General features: G+C 37.8%; 1 protein-coding gene across 1 annotated transcript in view; it reads right to left on the bottom strand.

Moving 5' to 3' along the window:
* Positions 1-336: 336 nt before the first annotated feature.
* The window catches only part of LOC103267911 (metabotropic glutamate receptor 1), a 353,912-nt gene continuing 335,825 nt past the window's right edge, over positions 337-18,423 (bottom strand). Inside the window, exon 4 of the mRNA XM_008065480.2 lies at positions 337-643. Within this exon, the coding sequence (XP_008063671.1) occupies positions 393-643 (251 nt within the window). The 3' untranslated portion in view covers positions 337-392. The remainder of the gene's footprint in view (positions 644-18,423) is intronic.

Genomic DNA, 18,423 nt, shown 5'->3' with positions numbered 1-18,423 from the left:
TTCATGTCCAGAATAGAATTGTGGCTAATCAGTCAGAAAGCAGCTGCCCTGGGCTGACAGTGCTTGGGCAATTCCTCCTGGCCAGGTGTTTATTGGGCTTGCAGGGAGTTCTCAAACATTCTGAGTGAAGGACCAGGTTATAGCTGGGTATGGGTTGGTACTGGCGGAACATAGGGCTTTAGGTATTTACCAAAAAGTAGTTTAATGTTTTAAAAAATGGTGTGTTTTTGGTAATTTCCATCTGCCATTATTGCTGACTTTTAAACTATTAATATTTGTTATCTATCCTTGTGGCACAAAGAGATCATGAAACCAGATGAAGCCATAGTCGCCATCTGTCTGGCTCAGGAAGGCTCACAAGGTTATTTGGATTCATTACTGAAAATACTGCTTTACCTTCCAGGAGCATCCCCTTTCTCATCAAACCACACTTCCTCTCCAGACACGCCGATGAATGAGGACTTGATGAGGAAGTCCAGGAGCTTGCTGCCATCGATGGGCTTCATGGCATCACAGAGGCCCACGTGGCCAGGGCAGAGGGCATGGTGCATGTTCTGCAGTCCATGTGCCATGGCATAGATGGCGTTGATGACAAAGCCCATCTTACTGTCCTGGACATAGTTTTCTTCTAAGCTTTCATTGCCTGTAACAATAAAAGTAGATCACTACCAAGGTCACAAGAATAAAGAATAGGGCTGCATGTTTACTTCTCAAATGCTTTTCAGGGCTCTCAGAGGAAGGGAAAGAGTAATGACATCGGCAAAATCCAGGTCCACCGGGGCAAGCTTAGTTCTTATAGCGAGGTCTACGGGATTCTACCTGCAAATGGTTTATTCAGTTTCATTTTCTCTACTCAATAATGGTTTTACGAGGTATCAAACAAACTCTACAGAGGTGAAAATAAAGGACTTTCAAATATTGTAAGGAAATCCTTAAGGAAGAATGGAAATAACTCTTATTCCCTCTTGGTTCACAGGAACTTATATTAAAAGTCTTACTGCATTAGGGTACTGGAAAAGTATTTTTTGTATCCTCTGTAACAATCTACAGCTCATAGTAATTCAATTTGTGCATTACCTAACTTTTGGGTTTTTTAAAAAAATGACTTCACCATTTTTATCACATCTAAGTCCAACAAAACAAAACAAAACAAAAACCCAGAGTTAAAAAGAACTGAGTAGTGTTAATCTCTTCTTACATATGGTTGGCGGGGCAAAGATATTTGAATCACATTTACTAATTATTAGAAACTCAATTAAAATGTTTCTTGAAGGAAAAGACATAAAACACATTAATTTTAGCCTTTAGTTATTACTTGTCAAAAATCCTGGGATCATTTTTACCTATGTCACAGGGGATGAAACATTTCCAACTGCCAAACAGTTTTGCAAGAACATTATTGCATTCGATACAAGCTCCATGTTGGAGGTCTAAACTTCCAATGGTTGAGAAATTTGGGGAATAATTGGGTTTGCTGAAATAAAGGTAAGAAGTTTGGAAAACAAAATATATTTGGAGCACATCACTGGCATAATTCAGAGACTTTGTGTTTGGTTCCTAAAATTTGCTCTTCTCTGCAGTGGGCTTTTCCTCCTTTGCTTGATTGATAGCAAGGGGTCAATGTGATGTGTGCTTAAAGCACCAGAAGTTAGGAAAGTTAGCCATTCAGCTGTGTAGGGGTTAGAACGATATGAGGCCCCTCACACTCCCTGCCAGCTGTCATCTTTGTTCCAGCCTAAATAGGTCACTGGACACTAAGGTCCCTGGGCGGAAGACTCGCAGAGAGTATTTAGGAAGTTGGAGAGCCTGGAGTCTTTAGAAGAATTGGTAAAGAGCTTTGACTTTGATATTGAACTTGAGATGAAAAGGGAAATTTTTAAAGAGTTCTATTTAAAGGATGATCTATTTAGATGTAGTTGAAAATGTGAAAAAGATACATGTGCATCTAGCTAAGAGTGAGATACAAATACCCAGGCCAGCTTGAAGAGGAAAAAGATCACATTTTAACCCACCTTTCAGCTTTGCTTGATAGGACACTGTTAAAAGTATAATTTGATAAAGTAACATTTTCCTAATTGAAAGGAAATTTTCCATGAGGAAGTGAGGTATAAGAGAGGTATAAGAGTATTTTAGAACTAAACCACACAGAATAAGCATACACAATTATATAAGACAGAAAGCAAAGACTCTCTTTCCCATAGCTACAAAATCACTGAATTAGGGTAATTTATGTCTACCACTCAGAACCCCTGTCCCTTAATGTTAGTTTTCTCTCTCTCCCTCTCCAAATTTACTAGGATAATAAAAAAGGTAAATTAGTACTATCCTTCTGATTACTTTTAAGCAACCCCTTATAGGCTTGCCCCAACCCCCAAATATTGAAGCTAAGTATCAAATCTACAAGAATCAGAGAAATTACCATGAGTTAGGAAGAAAGAAAGAGAGAGAGAAGGAGGGAGAGAGAGAGAGAGAGAAGGAAGGAGGAAGGAAGGAAGGAAGGAAGGAAGGAAGGAAGGAAGGGAGACAAAAAACTGAGTGGCAAAATAACCTTCAATGCAGTGGTCACTTAAAGGATCCTAGTCAACACTAAAACCATCCACCTGTAGTTTCTGCCATTACAGTCAATGCCAGGATCAAACTGTAGGAAATGTAGAAAAAGCGCACAGTGTTCTTTACCAAATGGAAAACTATCTGTTAAGAACAAACCTTATGGCCGTTGAGGTTGCTGTTTTTGTTTTGATAACTATTATTTAAGATTTATTTTATGTAGATAAAAATTAATTCGGTGTCCTCAAGTACAAATCTCTTAAGCCAGTTGTTGTTTAGTGGATACTTCCTTCATTAGCATTGAGATAAGAGCTGGTTTTGGATTTCTGGGTGATCAGCATTTTCCTCTTGATCCTTATTTAGGGTAATTGTATAATTTATCATCCAGACTGAGTCCCTTTTTAGAGTGAAAGTAGTTGCTAGTAATAATTATTTCAGGAAAACAAAGGTATAAACAAAACAAACAGTAAAGTGAGACATGTCTCTTGAGCCATGGCTCCTCTAACTCTATCTATCTCCTGTTGCTATTATGGATAAGATTAATATCCAAATAGATATATATACACACACATCAATATGTGTACATACATGTATATACATATGCATATATAAACCATAAACAATCAGAATGTTCTCATTGATATTTAACTAATTTACATGTATCCACTTTTAATGAGAAACATCTACCGCAATAATACTAGCTACCACTTTTTGGGTTTTTGTTATATACAATACTCACTAAATAAACTCCAAAGTTCATGATAACCCTGCCAAATAGACATTCATCTTACCATTTTATAGGGGAGAAAAGGGTGTGTGGAGTAACTTGAATCTAACGCCTCCTTGGTTTTTGTTCTTTCTGTTATACTCACTGGCCACGTAGAGGCAGATACAGAAATCTACAGAGGAGGCACTTCTCTGGTAAGGGAGGACAGGGCATCCTGCTGTGAACTAGCATCAATGTCAAGCCTGGTTTGGGGCTTCTTCCTGGGGTCCTTTCAGATATGCACAGCTGTCTCTCTGACTAGAAGTACTAGCCCCCAGTTTATCAACAGCAGACTATGACAAAGTTCACTGTGTCAGTGTTTCCCATATAGAGAACCAGGAGGCTAGACACAGGTTTCTAGGACATATTTGCAGCACAATGGCTCACAACTTTTTCCAAAACAAGCAAAAACAGCCTGTATGTTTGTCCATCTGAAGTGAGCATGTGCACTCCCTTACCCTGCCAGGTCCCTGGCTCTGCTCTCAAAGGGGAATCTTACTGTCAGTAAGAACTCTCTTCAGCTATTACCCCAGTCTCAACCCTGCTGGTTCCAGTCTAATAAACTAGCAAGTAAGGGACATGTGACATAAAGTGAGAAAGTCATGTGGACTTTACAGGACTATTTTCTTTACCATAGCAACCGTCCCTGGCAGTGTTTCAAGGTTCTATCATCTAACCAGTAACATCTATCACAAGTTTCCCTCTCCTCGAAAGATGCTATATTTTTGTGACTAGTGAATAGAGAGTTATAAACTAATAATATTGTCACTTGGTGGGAAGGTGAAAACACTTTGGTTCCCTGGGGTTTAGTGCCTTTTCATAACACTAGTCTCAGAGTTATTAGTGAGAGGAGGATTTTATGAATCGTTTTCTGTGGTGCGTTGCATATTTGGGACTGCTAGGATATCATTAAATCATTACCTTTTCCAATATGCTAAATGGAACCAAATAATTGTAGTTGACTGGGTTTATTTACTTCCAAAAGAATACCGGCCTAACTACTTCATAGTGGGTTGTGAAAGCAGCTACCTTGGTTCTAAATACTAATCTTGCTCTTATTGTCAAAGCACAGGGGCTATAAATTGTTACCTGAGTGCAGCAGCCCACAGGGCCCTCATGGGGGCAGGAATAGACACCACACCTTCTGAAAACAGGAAATTCATGGTAGTTTGGAGAAAGATCAGCAATTTCATCTGCTGTGGTTTAGGATGGCTATTTAGCAGAGTGGTATAGCAGAAAGAACTCTGGACTAGTTGTGCTTAAATACTGCAAAAATATATCTTCAAGAAGCTGTGAAGTTTGGACAAGGGTCTTGATCTACTTTGTGCCTCCATTTCCTAATCCATAAGATGATACAAATAATGGAGGGGTCATGTTTTTCTGTGAAACAGAAATGGATAGCATAAATGAATCAGATGTTCTTCCCAAAGGTCTTTCTCCCCTCTAAATTTCTATGCCTTGCTCCTCTTTGGCAAATTCCTTTTCATAGGTTATCTTTTTCAATCTTCACACCACCCTATGAGATAGGCTCTATTATCACCATTTTACAAAAGAGAAGACTAAAGTGAAGATAAGTCATGGATAGGGAGGGATGCCCTCCTTTTCCTTCACCTCATGCCTCTTTGTAACGAAACTGCCTGTAACTCCTGGTTCTCTCTTCTCACCTACCAGGAAGGGGGTCATTCACCTATTGGTGGTTTGGGGAAAAAAAGCGGGGGGAGAGGGGGCAGGGAGGAAGGAGGACTGGGCTGCTCAACTCAGTTTTTCTCTCATTTGGAGCCAGGTTCTTGACTCAAAGATTCTGGTTGGTTCTGTCCTGTAGTAAATGTGGGCTATAGTTATCCAGCTGTACCAATGAATAGACAGGTTAATCTATCTAGTTCTGGGTCTAATATTCAAAAGTGTATCATGGGCATATAGTAAATCTATATCTTCATTCCAGTTTGTTTGGTTTTTTTTGTTTGCTTGTTTGTCAGTATTTTTTTTTAATTTTTAAAAACTTTTCCATTGACATACGACTCACTTATAATAAAGTGCAGAAATCTTTAATGTATACAACAATAAATGTTTACATGTGTACACACTCAAGTAACTGCTGCTTGAGTCATGGTACGGATCATTTCCAGAATAAAGTGTTCATCTATTTGGAATTTCTTTTATTGATCCCAGCAGTGTTTTATAGTTTTCAAGGTGCAGATCCTACATATTTGATTTTTCTGGTTCTGCTTCAATTGGCATATTTTTAAATTCTTTATGTTTTTGCTAGTATTTAAAAATACTATTGTATACTAGTTTTGTAGTCTGCAAGTGTGCTAGATTTATTGATTCTAATTTTTTTATAAAATATTTTTAACATTCTATGTACATTCACAGGTTTGCTCTTAGATCCACTTTTTATTTGGATCCAAATTTGAAAAGGAAGTACATTGACTGGCCCACTAAAATCCCAGCAGTCCTATGTTCAAGGTCACACAGTTAGCAAGGATAGAAGAAATACCCATAGGCAGGCATTTCCTTCCAAGCAGCACTGTGCATGCACGTAGCAGCCCTATACAACTGGTGGAAACTGTCTATTATAGATAACAAGACATTTATCAGCACAAATAATTAGTCTGATGTTTGTTTCAAGTTTTTAGCAATATTGTGCCAGTTTGAATGTCCAGAGTTGAAAAATATAAAAAATAAATTGAAAGAATGTTTAGCCTCAATAAAGGACCCTTGTTGATGCCTGTACTTTCTATTTTATTCATGCAACTCTACCACAATGCACATAGGCCTAGTGGTGTTGCCTTTTCAGATTTAAATCCTAGGCATTAACTTGAAATTTTTAAAAAAAGCTTAAGTATTCTTACTTTTTTTTTTTTTTTTTTTGAGTTGGAGTCTCACTCTGTCACCCAGATTGGAGTGCAGTGGCCGTTCCCGGCTACCTCAGCCTGGACCTGCTGGGCTCCGGCGATCCTTCCGCCTCAGCCTTCCGAGTAGCCAGGATTACAGGCGCGCGCTGCCACGCCCGGCTAATTTTTGATTTATTGTAGAGATGAGGTCTTGTCATGTTGCCCAGGCGGGTCTCAAACCCGCGGGCTCAGACAATCCACTCACCTTAGCCTCCCAAGGCACGGGATTACAGGCTGAGCCATCGAGCCCGGCTGGTATTCTTACTTTTTAATATCCTCATAAGACAAGAAGGCAATCTGAGAAACATTGGTAAACACAACTCTCTCTGGAGGAAGTATTATTCTGATTTTTTGACATTTGTAGCTCTCTACTGCTTCTTTTTACCCGAGAGCATTATATATTCAATACATAATTTGGTACAATCACAATTCAGATCAAAATAGAAAGGGCTGTAATTATTTTATATTGTCAAGATATCAAGCAAAGAAAATGAAATTCATATTCCTTTAAATTGCCTGAGTGTTAGATTTATTGAAGAAAGATTAATCAGGTCACTTTTTTTAATAATGACCTCGAAGGACTAAAGTGCCCTCAATTTTGCTTGAAGGCCTGAACTGTTAACTTTTCTTTGTGCTCTTCCAGGTAGGATTTGTGATAAGTTACAGAACTGTCTAAACTTGCCTATGCTCAAGTCTAGGACCTGTGAATTTTTTGTTTTCTCTGACACTACATTTTACTTTTTTCCTAAAGGGTTCTCTCTGCTCACATAACAGAAAAACAGGACCCCTCTATTATTTTCTACTCAATTTATTAAAATGTAAATAAACTCCTATGTAGATAGAAGAGAAGAAACAAAGGATCATTTAATCGAGCACATGTGATTATCACTGTTATTATTATTAGAATTAGTTGAATTTCTAGTGTTTAACCCCACCTGGTCTGCACATACGTGAACAATACAGACACTTTTCTAAATACATCATCAGAATCAATTGTTAAGACAGCAATTTCTCAGTTATATGACACATAAACAGCAGGTTTTTTGCAAATTGATGATAATGTATGGTAAGCCTTTAATTCCCTGAAAACACAATTGTATTTAGCTAATTCATATTTCAAAAAATTCTGGTGTATCTGGAAGACAAATAAGGACAATCGCCAGGGTGTTTAAGTGATGTTGAGGATCAGTCAGTAACACTCAGTTGAACTGTGGGACTCTTTATTCCCCTAAAGAGAGAAAACAAGGGCAGCTTGCTGTGTGCCTTTGCTTTTATTACTGATCTGGCACAGAATGGAGTCATGGAGTTATAAACTGCTCTCACTGGAGTAACTAATCTTTGTCGGTCTGCAGTAAGCATTTGGCAGATAATCATAGAGACAGAGTATGCTACAGAGAGCTTACTGCTGTAGCCAGTGTGAGAAGTTAGACTGTAGTTAGAATTTATTAGGAACCAACTCCCCACTCAACAACCTGCTGGATCAGAATCCTTGTCAAGCCTGTTGTTATTGGCCTCTTCCTCACTCTGAGGAGGCAGATCAGTGCTCACAGCACAACCTTTACTTATGCATTGGTGATAGGAGGGCTGTTTTCATTTAAATATGGAAGAGAGTTTCATAGTTTAAACTATTATGGTCCTTTTTGAATTCCTATCAGTGGTTTGGCCTTTTTGAGTATCTGTATATTCATGTTGTAGTGATTTATGCTGAGTCAATAATACACAGTGGATTTTTCAGAAATGCAAGAACTGTTTGTAAAATACTTATCTCTGACCTACTTTACTGGGGTCTAACATAATATCTTCTGTCTTATTTACCACAAAAACAAAACCATATATATTATATGGCATTAGCATTATAAATATACTTTTATGATTGACTTCTGATCAATGTAGACAGTATAATCTGAAAAAATGTTGTACTTTAAGAAGTCTACTTTGGGATATATTTAAAAGTTTCAAATTCTTCAGCTTTTTTCCTGGAGTTAACATGCCAAATGGATACAATGGGAGCATGAAACAGACATCTGTCTTATTCTAAACCCAATTTGGAATTTCAACATAAGATTTATTAACATGTCTGTATCACCTGGGAATTCGATATACTGTGGATTTTTGTTTAAATTTCATTTCCCAGGACACTATTAGTTGACATTTTATGTAGCCTTATCAGATCAGGTAGACCATGATACTATCTGTCCCAGTGCTATAATTGTGGGAATTTTTTGAATGTTGCCTTTTATGTGGTATCTCTCAACATCATCTCCTGAACGAGTCAAATTTAACATTTCTAAGGGTCTAATAAAAACTGAAAGCTAGTGAAACTTTAGTCAAAACCTATAACATAATTTTAAAAGATTAATATTGTCAGGAGCACGTATGCAAGAAAATACTAGCAGAATCTGTTGATAAAACAAATATATGATCCAGACTTCATGCAAATCTGTTTCAATATGTCAACCACTCTACTCAGGTCATGAAGGGTATACTTACAGAAACAAGAACAACAAATATAGACTGTATAATAAGGAGAATCACCTTGTGAGGTCACGGGGCTGGTCCAAATCTATTAAAATTATATTCAGGGATAAAATACAAGCACTATACTCTAGTTGGTAGCACATACCATAGGATATGTGTTAATATTTTTTAAATAGCTACACATATGCATATCAGGATTGAACAAATAAGCAAATGAGTGGCAGATAGTAGAAGCCAAGTTTATCACTGTTGGATTGAGAGGTTATAAATAAACTAAAAAGGAACTTTAGACTAAACCGTGTGGTATTGGAATAGTGTTGAAAATATCTGTATAAGCCAGCTCGGTGGCTCAGCCTGTAATCCCACGCCTTGGGAGGCTGAGGTGAGTGGATTGCCTGAGCCCGCGGGTTCGAGACCCGCCTGAGCAACTTGGCGAGACCTCATCTCTACAATAAATCAAAAATTAGCCGGGCATGGCAGCGCGCACCTGTAATTCCGGCTACTTGGAAGGCTGAGGCGGAAGGATTGCCAGAGCCCAGCAGGTCGAGGCTGCGGTGGCCAGGAGCGGCCACTGCACTACAGTTTGGGTGACAGAGTGAGACTTCAACTCAAAAAAAAAGAAAAGAAAGAAAACATCAGTATGAATTTAAGTTTAGTTTAGTATATAACTGATCAGTTTACATAGAAATGACTATAGATACACAGATACACGTTTACATGTTGATTGTTGCACATGTATTTTCTAGCCCTTTCCAATAACACCCCAACAGCAACAAACACACCTCATACCCAGATCTTTGTTTCTAATACCATTCTTCAATAAAAAAGAGATCAAGACTCTTTGAAGGGGGAAAAAAAAAACAATTGTAAGTCGGGGCAGGAAATATACAATATAAGCCTAGAGCTTATATAGTATATTCAGTGTCAGAAAATGAATAGGTGCTCACAAATCAAAACACTGGATATACAGCAAAGGAAAAAAAGAACCACCTGAAAGACTTCCAATGCCCAATGTCAGAAAATTTGAGCAACAAAATAAATGACATACATAGTATAGGATTATAATCCAAAGCATAAAATAAATACCAAGCTTATATAAATAAATTCTTGAGTAAAAAACTAAACAAGGGAAAAAAGACAAATCTCCCACACAGAATAATTTCAAATAATTTATGTAGATACACTGCCCTCAACAAGATGGAACATAACTCCCCATCCTTTAAGTGAGATAAATGAGTGACTGGTTTTCACAGAGTAGATCATTTTTTAAAAGGTGTAAAAAGTAAGTTTACAGTATATTTGGTAAACACTGCCTTAGCCAGATGACCAATGTTAATATCATCAGTGATAAATATACTTGAGAATGTCACTTCACTTTGTGCCTCCCTTTGCATTATCCCAATCAAACTATGAGTAATACATTAGCTCAAATCAAAACTAGGAACATTCTACAAAATACCTGACCAATACTTCTAAAAAAAAGTCAAGGTTATCAAAAATAAAGAAAATTAACAGATTGTCACAGCCCAGAGGAGGCTAAGGAAACATGGAAAAGGAATGTGATATGATGTGATATCTAGAAAGAATTCTGAAATAGAAAAAGAAAAAAATGATGAAATCTGAAAAAAGTCTAGAGTTTAGTTAGTAAAAATATCAGTGTTGGTTCATTAATTGTGGCAAATGTTGCATTGCAATTTAAGATAGTAACACTAGGGAAAACTGGGTGCAGAGTATATGAGACCTCTGTGCTATCTTTGCATTTTCTTTAAAAGTATTCTAAAATGCAAATGTTAGTTTTTAAAATGTCCAAGAATTGCATTACATCTGGCCTAGCATCAGTGGCAAGAAAAAAACATGACTGATTGCTTGCTCTGTGACAGGAACTCAATTACACGTATGTCTTATTCACATCACAAGGATTTATAAAATGGGTGATACAACTATCCCCAGCTTACTAAAGAAAAATCCCAAGGCGAGTGGGTCAAATAATGTGTCCAGGATTACACAGCTGAATAGCAGTGATACTAGATTAATATCCAACATGACTGATCACAACTCTCACTAATAAGTACTATGTTTCTCCATCTCTCAGCAAGATCATGGAAAGATGTGGTATTTGATACTATGTTAACAAATGGTTGAGTGCGCAAGATAAAAATTTCCCCTGATAAAAGACTATATATAATCTATAAGGAGACCCTTCTTAACATATTATCATGCTTATGTTGCCATGATTTTTTTTTTCATATGAATAAAATTAACATAGAAGCAGAATTTTTTGTATAGCTACTTCCTGTAGATGCTAATGCATTGTTCATCACTGCATAAAAAAAGTTTAAATCAATAGACAAAAATTATTTGGAAAGAAACTCACCACTAAAAATCAGTATTCTAGATTTCATAACCCTAAGGTCAGCCCAACCACAATAAACTATTAACTGATTTCTTAAGGGTTTATTAAGTTCCCAGACTGTTCCATGCTCATTCCTTCTGAACAATTGTTGCCCATGCGTTTGAGAAGCTTCAAGTGTACCTTCTGTTCCAGGGGTAAATACCGACAGAAAGTTAACATAAGAATCTAACTAAACAAGTAGCTCTTGAGGCAGGCATACAGTCTTGGCTGTTAATATTAGTTTGCAGACAAGATGATAAGAACAAACTTTAAAGACGTTCTAAGGTACCACAAGGAATTCTATCAAGCAGTACCTAGACTCAATGCCTGTAGTTAAGGGGAGATGCACCACTGGGGTCAGGTCTTTGCAAAATGACCTTGCTCAAGTTCATCAAAGCACACTCATCAAAAATGTTTTGAGGAACATATGGAGTTCAGCATCTCTGGGCCAACATTTCTGTTGACTGTGGGACTTTATAGTGTTTTATGGGAACTTTACTTTCTAGCATGCCATGTGTTATATATTTTTTTGGATGTCTCCACCATGGGATTCAGTGCTACTGAAATACTAGTTGGGCAACATGTCAAGATTTTCCATACTGACTTCTTGTTATTCTGAGATGCAGATATATAAGATAAACACAAATGTGATAAAGATTCCTCTTTGTCTAAACTTATTTCTAGTTTATTTTTTGTGCCCAAAACTGACTTTTTCTAATACTACAAGAAAGACATCTTCAACTAGAGGTTGAAATTTAGATAAGAGTACTTCTCTCCACCTCAATGCATCAATTTGATTCTCAAAGCCACATAAACAAGGTGCCAGCTCTAGAGACAAAGAGAAGGGCAGAGATCTTGACATACTGCTAGCCTCCATGGTTCAAACCAAGAAAGTGAGAATAAATGACGGACCAAGTTTATTCATAACCAAGGAAAGATGAAAAGAATGAACAATTAATACCTGTAATTTATCATAAAAAAAGGAAAAGTCTAAGCTAATGTATAGATTTATACCAAAGTCTGTGCTATTTGAGGGTAATTCTGGTTCTAGGTACAAAAGTCAGTGATAGTTTAGAAATTTCTGTGTGTATGGGTGTGTGAGTCTGTATGTATGCTTGGGATTGCACAAGCCTTGGGTTAAATATATGTATGAGTGCATTCCAAGCACCATACTAATTTGGGGCCTCCTGTTTTTTAGCATCCTCCAACTAAATGTAACATAGAGGAAACCTTCTCATTAACACAAGGCATGCTAAGCTATCCCAGCACTGTGAGTGAGGACAGAGATGCGACTTTGGTCCCTTGCACTGGTTTATTCCTGCACAGCTAGGGTTAAAAAAAAGGCAGCAGCAAAAATGAACTCTTCCTGCAACTAGGAATAAGAAAGCCATCATATAGAGATTAGTTGCCGAGAAGTGAGCACTAGCACTAAGGCATGTGTATTCACTTTGTATATGCTCAGAAATATTTGAGCAAGAAAGAAAACCAGGGAAAGGATTGATCAGCATGTCACTGCCACACTGATCAAATACGATAGCCTCTTCTAGTGGTGAGGTCAACAGGAAAACCATTAATAGTAACTTCTCTAAGAATACATCTGGCATTGATATTTTTAGTAATGACCCCTGAAAGTTCACAGAACTATAAGCAAAGACAGACATACTTCCCCTTTGCCTCAATAATTGCTGAATCACAATCACCAGGTATGTCTTCAGCCACTAGCATAAACTGGAACAGCACACAAAATGCCTTGGTGGATTGTCTTCACGCTATTTTAGTTAAGGAGGAAAAGCCTATTTTGTGTGCCAATGAATATTGCAGTTTTGTGGGACATGTCTGTGGTTCCTGGCTTCCTGCTGTGGAATGTTATGGTGATACAAGTCCCGGAAGCCCAGAGTAGCTAATAATATGAAGAGAAACTGGAGCTAAGGGTCATTTTCCTGCAGAAAATTCACCACAACACTTCCCCTATCCCTACAGCAAATAGCAAAACCATCATATTGTCAAAGTAGATTCCACCTGCAACATTAGTACCCCTTGCTTGTTTTCACACAGTGATGAGTTGCTTAGACGATTGTCTCTGACATTATCTAAATTATACTCATAGTGAATAACTGACAGCCTAGCAATAAGATGATGATCTAACGGAGGCTTGATTTTTACTGATGGCGACTACAATATACTTAAGAACATTCAGAATAAAACCTGATATGATGACTACAAGCTACCACTTGAGATGATTAAACAAAAACAGTAATATCAAATGAAGTGTCTGTTTAGTATATTAGCAAGATTAAGAGCTCTTAGTATCTGTAGAAATAAAATAAGCTATGTATAAATGGGAAAAAAGGGAGGGGGAAGTTCAGGTGATTATTTTAGTCTGAAACAGCAAGAATGTTCTTTAATTCCCTTAAAGGAATAAACAAAAGTGTGTTCCATTTTAAACTTGTGAACTAAGTTTTGTTGGAAGAGACTCATTCAAGGCTCATGTCCGTTCAGTTCTTTGATGGGATGAAGATATCAGTATCTGGAATAATAGGAATTTTTAACAGCTTTTAGAATAAAACTTAAAATGTCAGCTCATTATTTGAAGTTATTCAACAGAATAAGACTTTAATACTGCAGGTATTGAATTCTCATTTTGAAAACTGCTCACTAAGCCATTCATGGAGCATGTTCCATACATCTAGCTCTGTGCTGTTAGTATATAATAGAGTCAAATTTTATGAGTCCAATTATAAGGATGCGGGTTTAAGAAAGGCACCAGTCACTGTGAATCCCAGGGAAACTTCATGAAGGAGTTTGGACATAAGACTGTTATTAAGCAAGAGTCAGACACAGAGCAAAGAAAGGAAAAGAAGGAGGAAGGCCTTCTACATAGCAGTGATGTTGATAGAGGTGCAAACAGAGAAAATACCAAGGGTAGAGTAGACAGGAAGAATCCCAACTTCCAGTAACCTGGTGAATAAAAATATTAATAATAATAATAAATATTTTTATTAATAATAGTTACTATTTCCTTCTACTACTTTTTCTCTTTTAACTGAAAAAAAAAAAGAATTTGAAGAATCATAGAAGCCAGAGGACTTCAGATTTAAGGCAGTAAGTCAAAAGAAGCCCCTATAGTTTTTCTCAGCATAGAGGGCCAGGCTACTTCATGGCATTATCACTTCTCTAAAGTCCTTGTCTGTTAGATGGTGTCCGGTCCACAGTGGCTATTCTTTTTGTTGTTGTTGTTGATGATGATTAGGGGCCTCATTCTGTTGTTCACACTGGAGTGCAGTGGCACAGTCATGGCTCACCACAGCTTTGACTTCCCTGTTCAGGAGAGTAGCTGGAACTACAGGTATGTGCCACCATACCCAGCTAATTTTCTTTACTTCATTTTTATTTTTTGTGGAGACAAAGTCTAGCTATTTTACTTCGACTGGTCTTGAAGCAATTATCTTGCCTTGGCCTCCCAAAAGGTTGGGATTACTGCACAGGCTTGAGCTACCATGCCAGGCTTCATGGTGACTATTATAAACATGCATTTACTCATGAGTCTTACTGTATCCAAGGCAGAGATATCCATGAGATCCTGAGAAAGATGTGTGAACTGAGAAAGCAAAGAAGGCAAAACTAGCACTTTCCTATTAGTTAGGGCTTGAGCCCCAAACCAAATTTAGAATTCAAACAGGATGAGACAGGCCACATTGAAACCTTGTTAGACTTGAGCTTGTCAGAGTCAGGTAATTTCAACCCTGCTCCATCTTTTCCATGCCCACCCAACCCCAGTCTTAGGAAACTTTGAACTTAGATTACATCACCATTAAAAAAAGTCAACTTATGGCTTGCCTGATACAGTTCAGCAAAAGGGAGTTGTTAACTTCCACGATAAAAATATCTAATATTTTCCCTGTTGGAGGTTAGGAATATGAAAAGTTTTTATTTTTTGTTTGTAAACAACTGTTTATGATGCTGTGTACCTGATTATTTCTTTGGCATAAATCCCTTGCAGTAAAGTTCTTCAATCAAGATGTTTCTTTAAACTCTTGATGCATATTGAAAAATTGCCCTCCAGAGAAACCATACCATTTATTCTACCATCTGCTGCATATCTGAGTGCCCATTTTAACACATCCTGACTAACACTAGATACTATCATTTTTTAAAATATATTCTGATTTGACAAGTGGAAAATTTTTCCTTTTGTTTACTTTGTTTGGCTGCTAGGAGGGAGTAAATCTTTTTTTCTTTTGGGGGAATTGAGTATTCTTGTCTGTTGCCTCATTATTCTAAAATGAATAATGATAATATTTATTACAGTATTTTCAAATAGTTATGATTTTTTCACTTTCGTGAATTTGTTGTAAATAAACACAGAATTTAAGTCTGATTTAGAAGTACATCAGTGTGTTCTATGAGCAGGGCTTTCTTGGCAGGGAAGAAGCTGGAAGCCCTGCTTTCTGAATTTCTGCCATAGCACACAGACCCCACTTTCCATGAGAAGGCCAAATCCATGAGCAGGCAACAATCCCAGAGACTAGGAAACTGGCATAATATCTCTGTCCTTTACTTTTCATATTTAGTTTAGCTCCTTTGTTAACTTTGTCCAATGGACATCTTAGCAACATCTCTCCCAAGTGAAGTAATTTTATTAAAGCATTCAGTTTCATTATTTTTTGGCCAAATGTGTAAGAGCCGTTAATGGTCTCATGATTCTTCAAATTCTTTTTTTTCAATTAAAAGATAAAAAGTAGTAGAAGAAAATAGGCATAGAGAAGTGAAAGCATTCTTGACTTCATATGGGATATCTCTAGGCAGAACCTAGGACATGAGAGAGACTGGGAGAGGCTGGGCTTGGGAAGTCACCTGCCAGATTCTGCTGCAGAAGCCTAGTCCAGAGGCAGAAACTTGTTCCCGAGGAGTATTGCCTGGGTTTCTGCATTGCACACCTCCAGAGGGCACTATTCCCCAGAAAACATGATGAAAATGGTCCTCCTGGAGTTGTGCTATGTGAAAGCCTCTCATGGAACTAGGAACAGGGACAGGCAACTATGTTTAGAAGGGAGAGCCCAGGTTGAGACCTAGGAACCAGGAAGTAATGGAAGAGTCAGGCAGAAACCTACAATCTGACGGTACCCAGAGTAAGCACCCTTTCTATGGGCAGGCTTGGAACCTTCCTTGGAGTAGGACTTCACTCTTTCTAAAAAAAGATTATTCAGAGCAAGTATTTAGGTAATCTTAGTACTATAGAAGCTACCAAGAAAATGGACTCAGACAAAAAACAATACAGTTAGCATTGAAACTGGGTATAAAGTGGGACTGTATCTCAGGATCAAATCAGAAGAGTTATCAAGGGAAAGGGAAAAGCAAGGAAGTCAAGAATAGGAGGAGCAAAGTTGACTCTTACTGGGTGGAGATACGTAGTAGATATTCTCGGTGGCCTGCCTAGATCAACTTGCCAGCCAGGACTCTTGCATCACAGTTGGTGGAGTGTTGCTGATCACATATTCTGCCATTCTTTATGCAGAATTGCTCTCAGGAAAACTGGAGGTGCCTTATTAGGGAGCTCATGCCCCCATGTTCCATGTAAAAATTCAACCAGTGACTGACACTGGAGTTCCAAAGTTTGGACCCCTTGCTAACACTACAGTCAACCTGCTCCAGAGCATCCCCTGGGAGGAGACTGTAGCTGTTCTTCAGCTGAGACAATGCTTAACTTATTCCTCAGCTCTATCCTGCTTCCCTCCCTCTCCTTCTTTTAAGAGCACATCTCAACAAATCAATACCAAACAATCTCTGCCTCTGGCTCTGCAACTTAGAACTCAACCTAAAGTAGGGGAGATGACCTGGAATCCACTATACTATACTTCTAGGCTTGAGACTCTGACACTCTTCCTAACTCTACCACTTCACATCGGAATTAATTAAGATGCACTTTCACAAATCATTATGAGTATTGTGCCCTTTTAATATATCTGTTAAAATGCATAGATTCCTGGGGTCCACTATAGACTCACATTAAAAAAATCACCTTTGTTGGGGCCCAAAGTATCTTGGGACAGTTTCTTGTACTTTAAAGATTAAGAATAACGTTTTAGGACTTGGAATAGAAAGAAATTATTGATTGAAATCTAGTAGGTGGGTAAAGAAAGAGAAGAGAGGCGCAGGAGCGAGAGTGGATGGCTGAAGCAGAAGTTGAGATTGAATGTGTATTTAACACAATGTCATGCAAATAAGATGCATCTCAGTAGTGAAAACAACTTTTCCAGGAGGGATTCAGAGTGCAAAAATATCTCCTAGAGCATTATGTGACCTTTGGTAGTTTATGTCACTTCATTGACTATTAAAACCCCTACTTATAAAATGAGCATAGTGAGGGTTTCCATGTAATGACTCACTTACCCATTATGGAGGTAGACTGAAACAACATGCTAGGTGCTGTAAACCAGTTGGAAGAAAGAAATTCCACAGATACAAATTATAACACCATTATTACCTCCCTGGCTAAGTTTCAAAACCACAGTCAAGTTTTGAAGCCTTATAATATTTATGAAGCTATGATTAAGTTCGAGAAGCTGAAGATTTTATTTGTAAGATGTCAGTCAGTGAAAGGGATTTCTTATCCACTACTTAAATTATGCTTAACTGAAGGCAGATAGCACCTAGGAGACTCCTGCAAACTGGAGAGTCATATTTGCTTTAAAAGTCAGACTGCATAATGGATACTTTTTTCTCATTAAATTTTGGCTAAATTTCAAAGGGAAAACCTTTGAAATGAAGACAGATTCTTTATGTGGCAATTCACACAAGGATGAAGTCTGGTCATCTATTACCAGGACAATGGAAGGGTCTTGGACGGAGAGAAAATGAGGTTGTCAAGACAAAGGCCTCAAGCCTATGATGATATATTATGGGAAGCAAGGCATCATGGCTCAAAAAGAGCATGTGAAGACGCAGGTAATGAACCATCATGTGCTTTCTGCCCCCACATAACCATTCCATCACAATGCACATGTTTCCCTGCGACTGTTCAGCACCTGGACAGACATAAGCTGGTGGGAAGTCCATGAAGAGAAATGCCAGCAGATTTGCATTCTGGTTTTAGCATATTCACCTTGACCAGTTCAAGTGCAAAAGAGTAACAAATTCTGACCTCTGCTTCTCCATACATATCAATAAGGGATAATAGGGTCAATTTTCTAAACATTATATGAGAAAATGTACTCAGTATTTGTGTTCTGTGGCTATGCATGAGACTGTAAACCTCTCTAAACTCAAGTTCTTCATTTTGTAAAATAAGAAAGGATAAATATAGGTAAATTCCCACATCTCCAATTTGGATTCTAAGTTTGCTCAGA

The sequence above is a fragment of the Carlito syrichta genome, unplaced genomic scaffold (genome assembly GCF_000164805.1).
Source record: "Carlito syrichta isolate Samal-C Ts95f unplaced genomic scaffold, Tarsius_syrichta-2.0.1 Scaffold308529, whole genome shotgun sequence".
Lineage (NCBI taxonomy): Eukaryota > Metazoa > Chordata > Mammalia > Primates > Tarsiidae > Carlito > Carlito syrichta.
The sequence above is the reverse complement of the archived record's forward strand: the minus strand, read 5'-3'. Positions and strand labels throughout refer to the sequence as shown.